Here is an 18,085-nt window from a genome sequence, read left to right as displayed (position 1 = left end):
CCTCTCCCTGAACCTCAGTCCTGCGTCTATATAACTTCTTAGAGCAGTTGAGAGGATAAAGTAAGAGGATGTCTGTACTGCATCTATATGTGTCTGGCAAGTGGCAGACGGCCAAAATTCCCTTCCTACTCCACAAATACATAGACATTACAATTACACACACACACACACACACACACACACACACACACACACACACATAATAACCCCAGCTGTTCGCCTCTTCCTGAATGCACACTCCAAGCATGCTTGTTTGAAGTAATGGCATAAAGCAGAAAACTGCAACACTAATAAAAACGTCAGCAACAGCAAGAAAATGGTTGAACAATAACAGAGCTGTGTGCAGACGAGTCCAGGAGTTCATTACCCACATGCATGAGTGATTTTACCCGAGGCTGGGTCTGTCAGATCCTACAGTCTGACTGCCGATTCTGATAAGAACCTTACACATTTGTATTCCACTTAAATGCACGCACGCACACATGGTTGCTACAATCAGTATCAAATCTGATTCATTTAGTTAACTAAGATAATTGACTTAGGACACACATTTTCCCTTTTCAATTCTATGCCTACCACCAACACAATAAAATTCCTGTACTCGTTGTATTTCGTGGTTTTTTTCGATGCAGGACTCGGAAGCCTTGGCTGTTTTTCTTCGCCTGCTTGACTTGATGGTTTTTCAAATCGTGGGGTTAGCACGGGGTGTAAGCACACAGCCTTGAGAGTCAGGCCGGCCTGGGCTCTGCTTCTCACCAGCTGGTGCCTAAGCCTCAGTTGCCTCATCTGTAAAATGGGCATAAGGACAACCTTGAGGGTTGTTAGAAGATTAAAGTAGATAATGCATGTCAATTTCTCTTTATTTATTTATTTATTCTTGGCTGCATTGGGTCTTCATTGCTGCGCGCAGGCTTTCTCTAGTTGCGGCGAGCGGGGGCTACTCTTTGTTGTGGTGCACGGGCTTCCCATTGTGGTGGCTTCTCTTGTTGCTGAGCACGGGCTGGCTCTAGGCACGAGGGCTTCAGTAGTTGTGGCACACGGGCTCAGTAGTTGTGGCTCACAGGCTTAGTTGCTCCGTGGCATGTGGGATCTTCCCGAACCAGGGCTCAAACCCATGACCCCTGCATTGGCAGGCAGATTCCTAACCACTGTGCCGCCAGGGAAATCCCACATGTCAAGTTCTTAGCACAATGAGTAACACATACTAGAAATCGAAAAGCTATCAGCTGCTATTGTAATCTCCCCACTGCCAGGTCTTTTCTTTCACAGAGACTTTTAAACCCCAAGACTCTACAAATTTTTTTTTTTTTTTTTTTTTTTTTTTTTTTTTTTTTTTTTTTTTTTTTTTTTGTGGTATGCGGGCCTCTCACTGTTGTGGCCTCTCCCGTTGCGGGGCACAGGCTCCGGATGCGCAGGCCCAGCGGCCATGGCTCACGGGCCCAGCCGCTCCGCGGCATGTGGGATCTTCCCGGACCGGGGCACGAACCCGTATCCCCTGCATCGGCAGGCGGATTCTCAACCACTGCGCCACCAGGGAAGCCCTACAAATTTTTTGATCACAAACATGTGACTTTGACTGAGTGGCTCCCCTTCTGTGAACCTCAGTTTCCCCTTCTGCACGGTGCCATCTTGCTTATCTTTAGAATTTTAGACATTAGAGAAACTGAGCCCTATGCTGTTACCTGTCCCTCTTTGTCTTGGCCAGTTGGTTCTAGAAGTTGCTCTGGGTTCCCCCCTCATGATCTTCTCTTGGGCATGTGCCACCATTTCTAAGCAGAGGCTTTGCCACAGCCTTGTTATTGGAGACGTGCCATGTGATGGCTTCGGTCTGAAGTCTCTTTCTCCCTGCTCAGAAACCTCTCGCTCAGTCAAGTGAAGTGACTTACCCAGGGTCACACGGCTGATGTGTGCCAGAGCCAGGCTGTCTAACCCCCAGCCTGGGCTGTTACTGCCACCTCTCCAAGCCACACCACCTCCTGGTTCATTATGGGGAATTTGGAAAATACAGGAAAACCCTCTATTCCTGCTTTCTTACTGCCAGTGTCAAAAGTGGTCAAATCTCCAGAGGATATGCAGAGACAGAAAGCCCAGAGAGGGGAAGTAACTTGGCCAAGGTCACACAGCAAGCCGGCAGTGAAGCCAGGTCTGACTCTCCCTCCTTCCTCTCCCCTCCTCCACAACCAGTGTTTTTCCCACTGTTATTTTCAAGGTGCTAGGGGACAGAAGGAGGCCATCACAGATTGAGGCCAGGCCCTGTACCAGGAACTTTGACCAGGCTGGTCATTTAATCTTCAGGCTGACCCCATGAGATGGGGTTAACCCTATTTCACAGCTGAGGACATTGCATCTCCTGAGGCAAAGAATGGGGGAGGAGGCGAGGGGTCCCTGAGAGGGTCCCCCTGCAACTAAGCCCAGGCTCAAGTCTGGAAGCAGAATCACCCAGAAGAACGAGCCTTTTCCGGTTTTTGGTTTTATCTCCAACTTGGCTGCTGAAACCCCAACAGAGTCCAGTTCTTGTGGGCTGGAGCCATTTTCCCCTTTACAAAACTAGGACATATTGAGAATGTCCTGCCGTTCAGGGCCATGGGCTGCAGTTGCCAGGAGGCGAGGTCTGTGGGAGGAGAGCTGTGAGCAGAGAGGAGGGAAAGTTGAATTTGGCCCTTCCGGGCACAAAAAGTCCCCTTGTTCTGCCTTAGCAGGAGCCTGCAGAATATTTCCCTGCTGTGCAGGCCCAAGCAGCTTCAAGGTCAAAAGCTGGTAGGTCTTCTAAACTTCTGAGGACCCAGCCAACCAAGCACTCCAAGGCAGGCCTGGAGGGGATGTGCTGAAGATCTGAGTTCTGAGGCCAGACATTGCATCTGACTTGCTCACAGCTGCATCCACTAGCTGCCAGCTTAGCACACACTAGGTGTGCAGTGTGTATCAAGTTTACTTGAATTAAAATTAAATCCTGGCAGCACCATTTACTGGCTGTGTGACTTCAGGTAAGTTACTCCACCTCTTTGAGCCTTCATTTCCTCATCTGTAGAATGGGGCCAATAACACCAGCCCCTACTTTCTAAGAATGTGAGAGACTTAGATGAAATGACGCTTGGGAAGCGCTTAGTGCAGGGGCTGGCACACAGTAGGTGCTCCGCAAATGTCAGGAAGTCACTTCTTCTGCACTAGACCCTGTGTTAAGCTTTTTACATTTGCCATCTTGTGGAAAACTCCCATCTACTCTCCAGGGCATGAGTTATTTTTTCTCATTTTCCAGAAAAAGAATTTGAGGCTTGAGAAGCATCTTGTCCAAAGTCACGGCCAGCAGGGAGCAGAGCTGAGATCTGAGATTTGAAGCCCACTGTCCTAACCATTAGACTAACCAGACTACAGCTGGCCAGGCACTCTGCTGGGCCCTTTTTTTTTGCCCCCAGCCTGGGGACGGGGTATTCGAGGAGAGTCCCCAGAGAAAGCTGCATCACTTACTGGCTGTGTGAACTTAGGCAAGTTGCTTTGCCTCTCTGTGCCTCAATTTTCCCGTGTGTAAGGGCCACTGAGGGAATCAAGTACAAAAAGGGCTGGGTGGTGTCTGGCATCTTCTAAGCCATCAGTGGATCGTAGCGATGGCTGTGGTGGCATGCCTCAACCCTGACTTCCCGCAGGCTAGCACGATGCACGTGGTAGTGATTGGAGCGGGCGTCATCGGGCTGTCCACCGCCCTCTGCATCCATGAGCGCTACCACTCGGTCCTGCGGTCTCTGGATGTGAAGGTCTACGCAGAACGCTTCACCCCGCTCACCAACACTGATGTGGCTGCCGGCCTCTGGCAGCCCTACCTCTCCGAGCCCAGCAACCCACAGGAGGCGTGAGTGAGGGTCCCAGAGGGTGGCCTGGGGCCAGAGGGGCTGAGTCTGCAGAGAGGATGTTCCCTCTCAGGAGTCCCATCACCAGTTACAACCCTTTGTGAAGGCTCTGGCCTGACATTCTATCAAGACAATACGCATAAATGTTAAGTCCCTGCTGTGGACCATGACAGATGCTATACTTGATCGTGGCCGAAAGGCTGAGAAGCCATGTGTGCCAGACAGATGGAGGCTTTGTCTCCATCCCTCACCTAAACTGTCTGGCTGTGGATGTTCAATGCATCTGTTCATCAGGAATGCCTCTAAGTGGGTGGATGGATGTTCAAGTTTAGCAAAGTGGCAGAGGTCATCGTGTCAGTTTAGAAACCACCAGCTGCTTCAACAAAGGAACCCTCAGATGAGTAACAGCTCAAACGGAAGTTTCATTCTCATGCCCATAAATTCCAAAACCAGTATTCCTGATCAGTAAGTGGCCATTCAGGGGCCCGGTTTCCTTCCACCTCATGGCTCTGCGGTCCTCCTTGTGGCTTCCGATGTTGCCATGGGCCAGTGCCTGTAGGAGCACAGCATGAGGACCACCTGGGAGGAGACGTGAGGGTCAGCTGGCAAGAACGCGGCCACATGGTCACACCTATCTGCAAAGGAGTCTAGGAAATGTTGTTGAGCTGTGTGCCCGGGGGGAGAGAGAGTGTTCAGAAGCGGTAAGTGATGCCTGCCACTGTGGCATTTACAGTGGGGGGTGCCCCGAGGGAGCCTGAACCACGGGGCTCCAGTGCCCAAAGCAGTCAAAGCTTTCATTTAAACTCGCAGCTACGTGGTCCCAAGCCAGAGGTAGGCTCCAAATAGTTACGATGGAGCATCCTTTTTTTTTAAATTTGAAGTATGGTTGATTTACAATGTTGTGTTAATTTCTGCTGCACAGCGAAGCGCTTCAGTTATACGTATATATACATTCATTTTTTTATACTCTTTTCTTTTTATATTCTTTATATTATGGTTTATCATAGGATATTGAATATAGTTGTCTGTGCTATACGGTAGGACCTCGCTGTTTATCCATTCTGTATACAAGAGCTTACATCTGCTATCCCCCAACCTTCCACTCCATCCCTCCCCCAACCAACCCCCTCCCCCTTGACAACCACAAGACCGTTCTCTATGTTTATGGAGCATCCTTTGTCACCCCTCTCCTCTATCCTATTAATGGGAAAATATTAGAAAGTTTGGGGAGGGGGAAGGCCCGTAGCATTCGGGGCACTGCAGAGTGAACGTGGTGGATTTCTGGATTTGGACACATCCCACCAACCTGATCACAGCCCCATGCAAGCCAACCCTTGGAGCTTTCATTAGGTGACTGAGATCTGGTGGATCCTTCCAGGCACTGGAACCAGCAGACCTTCAACTATCTCCTGAGCCACATCGGTTCTCCCAACACTGCAGACATGGGCCTCGCCCCAGTCTCAGGCTACAACCTCTTCCGTGAAGCCGTTCCGGTGAGTGAGGAGTCCTTGACCGTAAACCATAGGGCAGAGCCTTGATCAGAGACCACGGTGTGGCAGGGAGTGTGTGGGGGGGTGGTACTTTGAGCCTCTTAGGCAAAGACTCCTGTGTTCAAAACAGGTTTACTTTATTTCTATTTTTGCTTTCAAAATCATTTTCATTTTCAACTTTGTTATTAAATTGGCAGAGACCAAAGAATCTTCTGATGAACCAGGGAAACTAGCCCTTCTTGAGTGGTATGGGTGAAATACAGACACATCCTGGAGTGGGAGGCACTTGACGCTGAAGCCAAAAGGTTTCCTGCTCCCCTGGAGGTTCCAGGACTTTCCATCATGATGGACTAAAACACTCAGACTTCTGGCACAGACTTCTAAAGTACTTACTATGTGCCAGGCCCTGTCCTAACCACTTTATAACTAATGACTCATTAAATTTTCATCATAACCAGGAAGTAAGTGCTATCATTTTTCTCCTTTTGCAGATGAGAAACTAGAGGCTCCGAGAATTGGGGTAACTTACTTGAGCTCACAAAGCTTTAAGTGGCAAAGCTCGAATTTGAACCCAGCTCGAATGAAAGGCAAAGCCATGGGGGATGTTCTCACGTTGTTTGGAGGGGGTGGGCTGGCTGGGTGCCCAGAATCCCATGCCAGTTCTCCCAGGCTTATTCAATGTATAGCACTGTGCTAAGGGCGTTACTTTCGTTATCTGTTACCTTCCAAGAGTGATTATTAACTCCATTATACAGATAAGAAAACTGAGTCTCAGAGAATTCAGAGTGGTCAGTGGTGAGGCCAAAATCTCCCCCCAGGTTGTCTGACCCTCCACACTGCTACCTCCCACTCTCATCCTTTGGTGACCTTCACTGTTGCCCCCTTTTTTCTCCCCTATTTATGACCCTTACCCTATCACTCATCCTCAGCCTTATTCTTACCCTTCATATAGCATCATGGTTAAGAACATGGACTCTGAAGCCAGACTGTGTGGGTTTGAATCTCAGCTCCACCATTTATTAGCTGTGTGACCTTAGACAAGTTACTTAACCTCTCTGAGCCTCAATGGGCCCATCTGCAAAATGGAACTAAAAATAGTATCTACCTCAATGGGTTGTTGTAAAGATTATTGGATTGGTATGAGTAAAATGCTTGGAACAGCGCTTTACACACAGAAAACATCATATAAGTTTTTGTTATTATCATTCTTATTGATGTTCATCCAACCCTGTGCCGCCTTCTCTTCTTCTAAAGGACCCTTACTGGAAGGATGTAGTTCTGGGTTTTCGGCAGCTGACTCCGAGAGAGCTGGACATGTTTCCCGATTACAGGTAAGGTTATCGCCATGGGTGAAGGAGCTGAGGCCCCACAGTTCAGATGGACTTGTCAAAAAGATGGAGGCACCAAATTTCCTGTTCCATCCCTGGTCTAGAGCCCCATACTCTGGCCTCCCAGTGCTCTGTCCAGCTCTTTCAGAGAGTCCACCCACCCAAACTGCACCTCAGACTAGGGAGGTAGGGGATACGGAATCATAGATCTCAAGCCCAGAAGTTCCATAACACTATCCTATTGGGTAGATGAGGCAACTGAGCTTCACAGAGGCCAAGTCACTTCCCCAGGGCACACAGCCAAGTGACCAGAATGGGATTCCAACCCAGTCCAAAGCCCTCTATTCTTTTCGCTATAGCCTGATGCCTCTCTGGTCCTCTCTTCACCTCACCCCATGTCTAAACCCTCTCTACAGATGCACATTAATCTCCAATTGCACACCCCAATGTCAGGAATGGCTTTAGTCTGATAGAAAATATTCCCTTGCTTCGAGCTGAAAACCACTTCCTCCTTGAATGTCATCCAGTGGTCCTTGCTCCACCCTTTGGGGGCCCAAAGAATGTGACGGCTCCCACCTCCATATGATAGCCTTCAAATATAGCTGTGATTCTGCTCCTTTATTCCCACCTTTTGCCTCCTGTGACTCTAGCTATGGCTGGTTCAACACAAGCCTGATTCTGGAGGGAAGGAAGTATCTGCAGTGGCTGACTGAAAGGTGAGATTTTCAGCTTCGCTTTGAGGAAAGCACCTCCCAGGGACCGGGGTTGTAGTGGATGATCGTTCATGGGATTTGTCTTTGTTTTGACCAACCCCAAATGTTGACGAAAACCTTTAGGTTTGGTGGGAGCTATCCTTGTTCCCGACCACCTCTGTGCACTAAGACAGTGGCTTCCACACCTTGTTGGAACCACTTGGGAAGCTTTTTACATGTGATACAGTATGTATTATCAGCTTTACTAAAATCTGTGATGGCTGTGTAATAGTTTTAATTAGATTGATTCTTTTAAGTTTTTTTTTTGTTTTTTTTTTGCGGTACGCGGGCCTCTCACTGCTGTGGCCTCTCCCGTCGCGGAGCACAGGCTCCGGACGCGCAGGCTCAGCGGCCATGGCTCACGGGCCCAGCCGCTCCGCGGCACGTGGGATCCTCCCGGACCGGGGCAAGAACTCGTGTCCCCTGCATCGGCAGGCGGACTCTCAACCACTGCGCCACCATGGAAGCCCGATTCTCTTAAGTTTTCCAGATATGTTTACATCATCTACAAAACATAAGTTGTTTTTTTTTTAATTTTAAAAATTTCTATTAATTAATTAATTAATTGGCTGCATTGGGTCTTCGTTGCTGCGTGCGGGCTTTCTCTAGCTGCAGTGAGCAGGGGCTACTCTTCATTGCATTGCACAGGATTCTCATTGCGGTGGCTTCTCTTGTTGCAGAGCACGGGCTCTAGGCGCGTGGGCTTCAGTAGCTGTGGCACGTAGGCTCAGTAGTTGTGGCACACAGGCTTAGTTGCTCCGCGGCATATGGGATCTTCCCAGACCAGGGCTTGAACCCGTGTCCCCTGCATTGGCAGGAGGATTCTTAACCACTGCGCCACCAGGGAAGTCCAGTTTTTAGTTTTATACCTCATTTTTTTTTTCTTGTCGAATTGCTGTACCTCTAGAATAACATTAACTAATACAGATGATAGAGGATGTCCCTGTCTTGTTCCTTAGGTTGATAGGAATCTTGTAGTGTTCTAAATTAGCAAACATTAGCTTGAGAGATATAATTTGTATTCATATTCACATACCTTCATATTAAGGAAGACTCCATATATTTCCTATATATTATTATTTTATTAAGATTTTTTAAAAACTGGAATGGATGGTGGCTTATATCAAATGACTCAGGGAGGTTTTTAAAAATATAGATTTCAGGACCTCACTTTATATCTACTGAATCAGATTCTCTGGAGTGGGCCTCAGAAGTTTGTATTGTAAGAAGTTCCCTGAGTGATTGTAATTATCAGCCAGGTTTGAAAACAATTGTATTAAAACATGGTTATGTCTCCTAACCTTGGGACACTTATGACTCTTATCCAGCCCCTTCCAGGAAAGAATGCTCCCAGGTTTTCTATCTTGAGGAAACCATGTGGATAAAATAATCCTGATATTATTCTTTAGCTTGCATATGGTTTACTTCCTATTCTTTTAATGCTTCTACTATATTTCTAATAGTGACATACATTTTTTCTCTGTGAAATTTAGGGAGGTGTGGGTGTCCCCAGCCCACGTCCTTCCTCATGCTCTGCTTCAGATAAAGAAGCAATGTGGCTTTGGCCCAACCCTGCCCCTCCTCCACCCTGCATCTCATTCCCTTTGATAATACAAAGCAGGGTGGTGGTAGTAAGAGGCCTGGGTTTGAGTCCTAATCCCATCATAGACTCACTGTATGAGTTTCAGCAAGGCCCTTCTCCCATCTCCATCTGCGCAACGTGGGGCTTGGACCATCTCAGGTTTCCCAAGGGACATTTCGGGGCCCACTAGTCCATCAAGGCGCTCAGGAACTGCACTACACAGCCATATTCTCAAGGAGCTTCCTGTGGGGCTAACATCCACAAAAGGTTCCTTGGGAAATGTCCCCCACGCCATCCTCTTGGAGGGATGGGACAGAGAACTGAATACTGGATTTTGTGTGTGTGTTTGACCATCCCAGGTTAACTGAGAGAGGAGTGAAATTCCTGCTAAGGAAGGTGGAGTCTTTTGAGGAGGTGAGTTGCTGGGCTGGAAGGGGCTGGATGTGGGAGAGAGGAGAAGAGGGGAGGCCTTTGCTTCCTGTTGCAGGGTTGGGGGCGCCCCTTCTCAGGCTCCTAGCATCCCTTTGAGGCCTGTCCCAGATTCTAGATCTATTTTTAATCCCAGAAGGACTCAGGCATTCTGCCTTGATGTTGGTGTCAGAAGCAAGGGGATAGTGGGATCATGGTGGCCATTAGGGGCTTTATCTATATCTGAGCCTCAGTGAGTTTTAGGGCCAGAGAGCTAGCTGCCTCTTCTCAATATCACCTGTACCACAGCCCCAAGTTCCAGATGCTTGGTTGCTTCTTACCAACATCTGGGATGATGTTTCTACAAAGTCAAGGCCCTCCACCGACTTACCTCCAAAGTGACACCACCATCAATAATAATCATAGTAGCAGCTACCATCAGCAGGTACTGGCTATGTACAGGCAGGTCATAACCTCAATCTCAGTACCCAGAATAGTGCTTGGCACATGGAAGACTCTTGTACTTGCAGCCACTAAAGTGTACGAGCATCTGCTCTAGGTCAAGCCCTGAGGGGCACTTGGAATACATACTTGACGTAGACACCGTTCTCAATCCCAAGGGGCTCACAGTCCAGTGTGGCAAACACTGGCTCACGAAAAATAGCAGTGTGACCCAGGACTGACCTGTGAGGGGAGTCACTGGGGCTGGGCTGGGAGTTTGGGCGCCCATGATGCTACATCCTTGAGCTGTGGAGCTTCCCATACAATGCACGGAGCTGGGGCTTCCAATGTGCCTCCCTCAGATGTCTTGGCAGAGCAGAACACAGGAGAATGAAATAAAAAGGAGTCAGAAGGAGGGAGAAGACTATCTCTGTGTCCTTTCTGACTTCTTCTAGAAGGTTCCGAGAAGGTTTCCCCCTTCTGTAGTATTCTTTTCCAAACCCTTTTATAGGCAGAGTCATACTGGAGCCTCACAGCACACTATGAACAGATGTTACCAGCCCCATTTTATAGCTAAGGAATCTGATCTGAAACTTGAGGAGGTGATGGGGCATTTCTGAGGTCACACAGTAGGCAAATGGCAGAGCGGAATTTAGAGGCAGGTCCATGGGTTCCTCACTGAGTCCCCTCCTGGCTGTTCCACAGGGAGCAGAGAGTTGCAGGCTGGGAGGATGCAAGGGATACTAAGGTCCTCATCCCCTCCCATCCGACCTGTCCTGTTGGTTGCTACCAGGTGGCAAGAGGAGGCGCTGATGTGATTATCAACTGCACTGGGGTATGGGCTGGGGCTTTGCAACCAGATCCCCTGCTGCAGCCAGGCCGGGGGCAGATCATTAAGGTGAGTCTGAAGGTGAGGGATGACCTTTTGTTGACAGAAGGATTGTTTCTGACTCTTTATTTCATCTCCAAAGATAGAGGCTGAATCGGGGGACATCTGTTAGAGGAACCCCCCAGTGCTCAGGGAATTTGCATGTTAAAGAAACAAGAAGAACCAACACGACCCTCCCAAACATACTCTTTCTTGGGTGGGGTTCTTCTTAATAGTAAAGCATGTGTGTGTGTGTGTGTGTGTGTGTGTGTGTGTGTGCGCGCGCGCGTGCGTGTGTGTGTTTGTCCATATGTGGAAGCTGCATATGCCTGCCATAATAAAAAGAGCAAACATTTATGGAATGCCTACTAAGTGCCAGACACAGACCCAAGTACTTCATTGTGTTAATTAATTTGATCCTCGCTGCAACCCTTTGAGATGGGTACTATCACATCACCATCGCCATCTTACAGATGGGGAAACTGAGGCACGGAGGAATTAAGTCACTTGCACAAGTTCACATCACAGTAAATGATGGAACTGGGATTAGAACAGGTAACCTGGTTTAAGAGCCCAGGTGTGTAAGCATTGTTCCACACCACCTCTCACTGTGTATGTGTGCGTGTGCCCAAGGCACGCCTATTTGTGGGTATGTGTGCATGTGTGTGCCCATGTGAGTACTGGAGTGCATTCATAGGTACGTGTGTTCCCGAGGTAGGCTAATGTGTACGTGCATTTACACGTGTTGGGCTTTTCTGTGGATGAGAATGTGATGCTTCAGGGACTGGGGTGGCTCTCAATCAGGGCAGCTCTTCCTACAAAAGCAAGCAGTCTGGTGCAGACTTGGGACAGAGGGGTCATTGGAGGGCTAAGGAATGACTTTGCCACTGTTGTCAGAACATCTGGTCACAGAGGGGAGCAGGCGATGGGATCCCACTGATTTAACTCTTCTGATGAGACTTCTCTGTCTTCAATCAACAGGTGGATGCCCCATGGATGAAGCACTTCATCATCACCCATGACCCAGAGAGAGGCATCTATAAGTCCCCGTACATCATCCCCGGGTAAAAATCTGATATTGTAGGGCAGAAGAGGGAGCACCTTCCTGCTCTTTTTACGCCCCTGCTGCCTGCTCCAGGGCTCTTTCTGAAGTCTTTTCAGGTTTTTTCCTCCAATACTTTTAAGTGAGGTTGAGCCATTAAACCTCTGGGAAGGCAGGACTCAGCCTTAACTGCCACATCGTGTGGCTGGTGGGATCCCCGACCAGGGATCGAACCCAGCCCCTAGGTAGTGAAAGTACAGAGTCCTAACCACTGGACAACCAGGGAATTCCCCTGGGCTCCTGGCTCTATCTTGAACATAATCTGGGATGACAGTAGTGGTGATGCTGGAGACAAAGGTAGTGGATGTGATGGCAGTGACACCAGCAGTGTTGTGAATAGCAATAATGGTGGTAGTGATGGGGCTGATGGTGATAATGTGGATAGAGGAATGGTGGTAGTGGAGATAGTATTGTTACAGAAGAGGAGATCAGTGTTGATGGTGGTGATGAGTGGGAGTTGGGGGTGGCAGTTGGTGCTGATGAAGATGACACTTATCAATGATGACTTTTAATAATATGGCAGAGACGACAGTCTCAGAGGCCATGTTAATGTTGTGACTGTGCTGACTGCCTCAATGGCGATGTTAGTCGTGTGGCGGAGATGATAGTATCAATGGCAATGCTAATGGTGGTGGTGGAAATGCTGAATGTGATTGATGGTGATATATCAATGGTAGCAAAGAAGGCAGTAGTGAAGATGAGTTGTTGATGGAGATGACAATGTTTTTCCCAGATTTACTGAGATATAATTGACATATAACATTGTGTACATTTAAAATGTACAACATGATGATTTGATATATGTATATATTGTGAAATGATTATCACAATAAGGTTAGTTAATGCATCCATCAACTCACGTAACTATAGTTTTTTTGTGGGTGTGGTGAGAACATTAAAGATCTACTCTCTTAGCAACTTTCAAGTATATAATACAGTAGTGTTAACTATCATTACTATGCTGTACATTAGAAGGGACAACAATGATGACAGTGATGTTAATGGTGATGGTGGAGGTGGTGGTGTTGGATGGTAATGACAATGACAATTGCAGTGATTTTTTAAAAAAATTTTATTTTCTTATACAGCAGGTTCTTCTTAGTCATCTATTTTATACATATTAGTGTATATATGTCAATCCCAATCTCCCAGTTCATCATCCCCCCAACAACCCCGCTTTCCCCTCTTGGTGTCCGTACGTTTGTTCTCTATATCTGTGTCTCTATTTCTGCCTTGCAAACCGGTTCATCTGTAGCATTTTTCTAGATCTCACATGTATGCGTTAATATATGATATTTGTTTTTCTCTTTCTGACTTACTTCGCTCTGTATGACAGTCTCTAGGTCCATCCACGTCTCTACAAATGACCCAATTTTATTCCTTTTTATGGCTGAGTAATATTCCATTGTATATATGTGACACATCTTCTTTATCCATTCGTCTGTCGATGGGCATTTAGGTTGCTTCCATGACCTGGCTATTGTAAATAGTGCTGCAATGAACATTGGCATGCATGTGTCTTTTTGAATGATGGTTTTCTCTGGGTATATGCCCAGTAGTGGGATTGCTGGGTCATATGGTAATTCTATGTTTAGTTTTTTAAGGAACCTCCATACTGTTCTCCATAGTGGCTGTATCAATTTACATTCCCACCAACAGTCAAGAGGGTTCCCTTTTCTCCACACCCTCTCCAGCATTTGTTGTTTGTACATTTTCTGATGATGCCCATTCTAACCAGTGTGAGGTGATACCTCATTGTAGTTTTGATTTGCATTTCTCTAATAATTAGTGATGTCGAGCAGCTTTTCATGTGCCTCTTGGCCATCTGTATGTCTTCTTTGGAGAAATGTCTATTTAGGTCTTCTGCCCATTTTTTGATTGGATTGGTTGTTTTTTTAATATCGAGCTGCATGAGCTGTTTATATATTTTGGAGATTAATCCTTTGTCCGTTGATTTGTTTGCAAATATTTTCTCCCATTCTGAGAGTTGTCTTTTCGTCTTGTTTATAGTTTCCTTTGCGGATTATAGTTTTTTGCTTTTAAGCAAAAGCCTTTAAGTTTCATGAGGTCCCATCTGTTTGTTTTTGTTTTTATTTCCATTATTCTAGGAGGTGGGTCAAAAAAGATCTTGCTCTGATTTATGTCAGAGTGTTCTTCCTATGTTTTCCTCTAAGAGTTTTATAGTGCCCAGTCTTACATTTAGGTGTTTAATCCATTTTGAGTTTATTTTTGTGTCTGGTGTTAGGGAGTGTTCTAATTTCATTCTATTACATGTAGCTGTCCAGTTTTCCCAGCACCACTTATTGAAGACAGTCTTTTCTCCATTGTATATCCTTGCCTCCTTTGTCAGAGATTAGTAGACCATAGGTGCATGGCTTTATCTCTGGGCTTTCTATTCTGCTCCATTAATCTATGTTTCTGTTTTTGTGCCAGTACCATATTGTCTTGATGACTGTAGTTTTGTATTATAGTCTGAAGTCAGGGAGTCTGATTCCTCCAGCTCCATTATTTTCCCTCAAGATTGCTTTGGCAATTCAGGGTCTTTTGTGTCTCCATACAAATTTTAAGATTTTTTGTTCTAGTTCTGTAAAAAATGCCATTGGTAATTTGATAGGGATTGCATTGAATCTGTAGATTGCTTTGGGTAGTATAGTCATTTTCACAATATTGATTCTTGCAATCCAAGAACATGGTATATCTCTCCATCTGTTTGTGTCATCTTTGATTTCTTTCATCAATGTCTTATAGTTTTCTGCATACAGGTCTTTTACCTCCTTACGTAGGTTTATTCCTAGGTATTTTATTCTTTTTGACGGTATTATTAGCAGAGATTATAATGTTTTTTAAGTTTATTTAATATTTTACTTTTTTTGGAGTATAGTTGATTTACAATATTGTGTTAGTTTCAGGTATACAGCAAAGAGATTCATTTATACATATACATATGTTCATTTTTTTTAGATTCTTTTCTTATATAGGTTATTGCAGACTATTGAGTAGTCTGCAATAACCTATTGCTACACAATAGGTTACACATCCCTGTGCTACACAGTAGGTCCTTGTTAGTTATCTATCTTATATATAGTAGTGTGTGTGTGTTCATTCCAAGCTCCTGGTTTATCACTCCCCTGCTATGTTTCCCCTTTGGTAACCATAAGTTTGTTTTTGATACCTGTGGGATGATAATGTTGAAGTTGGTTTAGGCAAACATGGTGGTAAGGGTGAGCATGGCAATGACCCTCCCCCCGTTATCTCAAAGGCTTTGTTTTCCTTCATCCTTGACCCTGCCCACTTTTATCAAGGATCCAGGCAGTGACTCTTGGAGGCATCTTCCAGCTGGGGAACTGGAGTGAGACAAACAATATCCAGGACCACAACACCATTTGGGAAGGCTGCTGCAGACTGGAGCCCACACTGAAGGTAAGGTGGGGAGAGATATCAGTGCCCTAGACCAGGATCCTAGCAGCTTGATGATCATAAGGACACTTGAAGATGGGAAGATATCGTGACTGGGATAACTGGGCAAAATAATTCCAACAAGGGACTCTGGATTATACCAGAATTTGACAATGTACAGAGAAGTCCTGCTGGGGGTTGATGAAACCTATCTGGTCATGGCTAAGAGTTGCTCTCTCTTGAGATGACATCCCTTAAACACCTTAGTCTGTCTTCACAAGGAATAGATGTATTTGTTGCAGAAATCTCAGTTTTCACAATTGCCTGCTGGTGGTGATAACAATAGTGATGGTCATGAAGACAAGGATGGAAGTAGTGGTTGGTGGTGATGGTGATGAAGATGCTGAGAGTGGTGATAATGATGGTGATGAGGCGATATTATGGTGGTGGCTGGTGGGGACGGTGACTGATAAAGATAGGATAGTTGATAGAACTGGTGGTGAGATGGTAGTAGTATAGTAATGATGTTGGTGGCTGATAAAGGTGGTGATGATCTTAGTGGTAATTAACAAAAGTGACTGTGATAGTGGTGGTGGTGGTGGTGGTAATGAAGTTCCAAAAGTTAACTCTCTATTGCCTAAAAATGGCATCAAAAAAAAAAAATCCAGAGACGAATTACCAACAATTTTCTTTCCAGGATGCAAAAATTGTTAGTGAATGCACTGGCTTCCGGCCCGTACGCCCCCAGGTTCGACTAGAAAGAGAACAGCTTCATGTTGGATCTTCAAACACAGAGGTATGCTCTCCTGGCAAGGAAAGCAATGCCATCCCCCAACTCCTAAGAAGTCTCTGGCATTTTCGGGGGAACAGTCATGCTGACCTCAGGTGGGGGCAGTGGTGGCTAAGCTCCCCTCCTCTATAAATGGGGAAACTGAGGCTCAGTGATGGTAAAGGGCCTGCTCAAGTTTACCTAGAGGGCAGTGCCTCGATTTGCTAGAGCCTGTGGTCGAATAGAAGGAAAAGGGGACTTTATTGAGCATCTACTTTGTGTCCATGACAAGAATGACCTAACTGAATCTCCCCTACAGCTCTTTGGAATAGGGACTGTTCACCCCATGCTTCAGATGAGCAAACTGGGGTTCCCAGAAGTGGAAGTCAACTTGCCTACATCAGACCAGTGGTGAGGGGCAAGGCTGGAATGTGGTTTGAATCTGAGTCCAGAGCCATTTCCCAGATGTCCACGTTGTGGCTGCTCCATCATCTCTCTGGGTTCCCCTCTCGTGTCCTCTCTCATGGGGTAGGAATTGGCCTATTGAAAAGGCAGGGGTTGTCCTGGGCTGAAGGAATCTAGGTCACCCTTCCTCCTTTATTCTGATCCTTTGGAGGAGGGGTGTATCGAAGAGTTTTGTGTATGTGTCATGTGTCCATAGAGGGCTGTGTGTCTGTCTGTAGAGAGGTCGTGTGTGTGTGTGTGTGTGTGTGTGTGTATGACAGTGGGGTTGGATATAGAGTCACATATAGAGTTGAACTCCCTGCTGATGGTTTTAGCTTTGAAAAAAACCCCTGGCGTCTTGCTTCTCTCCAGGGTCCATCCATACAGCGCCCCTTCTTTTCTTTGGTGGGTAGAAGAGTCTACCTATTAACATCCTGTCTGGAGCAGGATGGGAACAAGGAAAGTGATTTAGGAACTTCAAATAATTTGATGTGGTGTGGGGAATCTCAGACCTCAAGTTCCAGGTGATTCTACTTTTTCTGTGTTGAGTGCTTAAAGCAGGTCTGCCTCCTAAACAGAAGAGGAGTCTAGGGTGTTGACTTCCAACTCCCCAAACACTCCCCAAACTACCCTTCCAGGGGTTCCCACATCCCACCAGGGATGGTACCAAGAGGAGCTCTGGTACCACCAGGCTTACCTAGGATACTTCAGGAAGCTCCTGAATCTTCTAGGGACCTTCTCTCTTGCCTCTCCCAGGTCATCCACAACTATGGCCACGGAGGCTATGGGCTCACCATCCACTGGGGCTGTGCCCTGGAGGTGGCCAAGATGTTTGGGAAAATCCTGGAAGAAAGGAATTTGCTCAGGATGCCACCATCCCACCTCTGAAGATGCCGGTGACCTCCGCCTCCCCCACAAAAACTCCCTGCTCCCCTCAGCCAACTAATCATCGCACCCGTCGTTAACCCCCCACTCACCCGACTCCTTTTTGCAAGAAGCACAAGGTGAGAGGAAACCACAAGGTCAGTTCCTGAAGGAGAGTCCTGCGCCCTCTGATGGCTGAGGTCTCTCCACCCTCTCCAGGCCTGACATTAAGGACAGCTGGAGGCTGTTATCCCATGAGTCCTCAGAGGAAGGAAAACTCAGAATATCCAAGTGGCGAAGGAGCTCTGAGTGAGGGAGCCCCGAGTGAGGGAGATCTGGGTGATGGAGGCTGTTGCAGCCTTGGTTCTCGAAGGCCACGGAATTCACTTGAGGTAACCGGTATCCGATTTCACGGCCAGAATTTATATATCGGACTGGGGTATAGAGAAGGCAGGTGAGGAGAGCCATTGAACTAGCAACATGCGATGCCTGTTCCACATCCAGGACTCCTAATGGCTTCAGCTGCCCACTAGCGGCCCCACGGACACTATGTAACCCTTGAGGAGGACCCCTTGGGGGTCATCCCCAAAGGAACCCCTTTATAGATGACTAAATTCACCAAGCAGATTGAACGTGTCCCTTACCTGCTGGCTAGCAAACTCTGGGATAGCAAACAGGCTTCCAGAGGTTTCTGAGAGCTCTGAATGAGCCCACATGGCACCTTAGCATCTTCATCCCTAATTATCTGCCTCAGCCTCTGAGGTGAATTTTTACCCCTCCGGGGCTTTGGTAAAAACCA

General features: G+C 46.8%; 1 protein-coding gene and 1 long non-coding RNA gene across 2 annotated transcripts; one reads left to right on the top strand and one right to left on the bottom strand.

Annotated features, from left to right (window-relative positions):
- The first annotated feature begins 3,650 nt into the window (after window positions 1-3,650).
- On the top strand, window positions 3,651-17,310 carry DAO (D-amino acid oxidase). Its single transcript, XM_059040329.1, has 10 exons — window positions 3,651-3,844; window positions 5,221-5,335; window positions 6,587-6,663; window positions 7,311-7,376; window positions 9,354-9,408; window positions 10,637-10,741; window positions 11,693-11,775; window positions 15,116-15,233; window positions 15,907-16,005; window positions 17,179-17,310. Exons 1-10 carry the CDS (start codon window positions 3,651-3,653, stop codon window positions 17,308-17,310), a joined length of 1,044 nt encoding a protein of 347 aa, XP_058896312.1.
- On the bottom strand, window positions 14,645-17,377 carry LOC136792704 (uncharacterized). The gene is made up of 2 exons (XR_010836886.1): window positions 17,120-17,377; window positions 14,645-16,518 (listed from the first exon to the last, which is right to left on the bottom strand). It is a non-coding gene; the product is annotated as an uncharacterized lncRNA (long non-coding RNA).
- Window positions 17,378-18,085: the final 708 nt, after the last annotated feature.

This window comes from Kogia breviceps, chromosome 15 (genome assembly GCF_026419965.1).
Source record: "Kogia breviceps isolate mKogBre1 chromosome 15, mKogBre1 haplotype 1, whole genome shotgun sequence".
In the NCBI taxonomy this organism is placed as follows: Eukaryota; Metazoa; Chordata; class Mammalia; order Artiodactyla; family Physeteridae; genus Kogia; species Kogia breviceps.
The sequence above is the reverse complement of the archived record's forward strand: the minus strand, read 5'-3'. Positions and strand labels throughout refer to the sequence as shown.